General features: G+C 68.4%; 1 protein-coding gene across 1 annotated transcript in view; it reads left to right on the forward strand.

The window, feature by feature from the left end:
* Window positions 1-44: 44 nt before the first annotated feature.
* LOC114072989 (lysine-specific demethylase 5C-like) overlaps window positions 45-1081 on the forward strand; it is a gene marked incomplete at its 5' end in the record, with an annotated part of 7407 nt that continues 6370 nt past the window's right edge. Inside the window, 3 exons of the mRNA XM_027910797.1 lie at window positions 45-226; window positions 318-476; window positions 969-1078. Coding sequence (XP_027766598.1) covers window positions 45-226; window positions 318-476; window positions 969-1078 — 451 coding nt within the window. The remainder of the gene's footprint in view (window positions 227-317; window positions 477-968; window positions 1079-1081) is intronic.

Genomic DNA, 1081 nt, shown 5'->3' on the forward strand with positions numbered 1-1081 from the left:
ATCACCCCCAATTCTTCTGTAACCCCCCCAACCCCTCCCCCCAGACAAGGACGCCCCCGAGTGCCCCCCCACGGTGGTGGTGAAGGAGGAGCCGGCGGGGGCCGAGCCCCGGGGGTCTCCGGGTTCTCCGGGGGGCCGGGAGGGCCCCGAGGGGCTGCGGCACAGCCCCGAGCCCTGCACCAAGATGACCATGAGGCTGCGGCGCAGCCACAGCAACAGCCAGTTCGTGAGTAGGGGGGCTCGGGGGGGAGGGGGTCAGGGGACCCCTGCCATGGGGCAGGACCCCCCAGAAACCCCCCCCAATGCTCCCCCCCCAGGTGGATTCCTACATCTGCCGCATCTGCTCGAGGGGGGACGAGGACGACAAGCTGCTGCTGTGTGACGGCTGCGACGACAACTACCACATCTTCTGCCTGCTGCCCCCCCTGCCCGAGATCCCCAAGGGCATCTGGCGCTGCCCCAAATGCGTCATGGCGGTGAGGGGCGCTGGGACCCCCGGGCTCACCTCACTCCTGTGTCGGTTGGGGGGCTCAGGGTCCATTTGGGACCCCCAAATACCGTCCAGTCCTGTCTGTGGGGGTGGGGACCCCCCATTTCTGGGGTCAGGGACCGCTGTATCACATATAGGGGGCTGGGGACCCTCTCTGGGGTCAGGCACCCCCATGTCATGTCTGTGGGACTGGGGACCCCCAGTTCAGTGCCCCGTCCCCTCCCTGGGCTTGGGGATCCCCCAGCTCAGTGCTCTGTCCCCTCTGTGTCCCTGGGAGACACCCCTTGACCCCCACTCTGTGTCCCTGGGGACCCCCAGGTCAGTGCATTGTCACCTCCTTGGGGACCCCCTGACCCCCCACACTGCGTCCCTGGGGACTCTGTGACACCCTGCCCACCCCCACACACACCCTGGGGTCCTCCCAACCCCCCCCTCTGTGTCCCTGGGCCCCCCCTGACCCCTCTCTGTGCCCCCCCAGGAGTGCAAGCGGCCCCCGGAGGCGTTTGGGTTCGAGCAGGCGACGCGGGAGTACACCCTGCAGAGCTTCGGGGAGATGGCCGACGCCTTCAAGGCCGACTACTTCAACATGCC

Source organism: Empidonax traillii, unplaced genomic scaffold (genome assembly GCF_003031625.1).
Source record: "Empidonax traillii isolate 1590-97213 ecotype Southwest subspecies unplaced genomic scaffold, ASM303162v1 scaffold4795:size9208, whole genome shotgun sequence".
Lineage (NCBI taxonomy): Eukaryota > Metazoa > Chordata > Aves > Passeriformes > Tyrannidae > Empidonax > Empidonax traillii.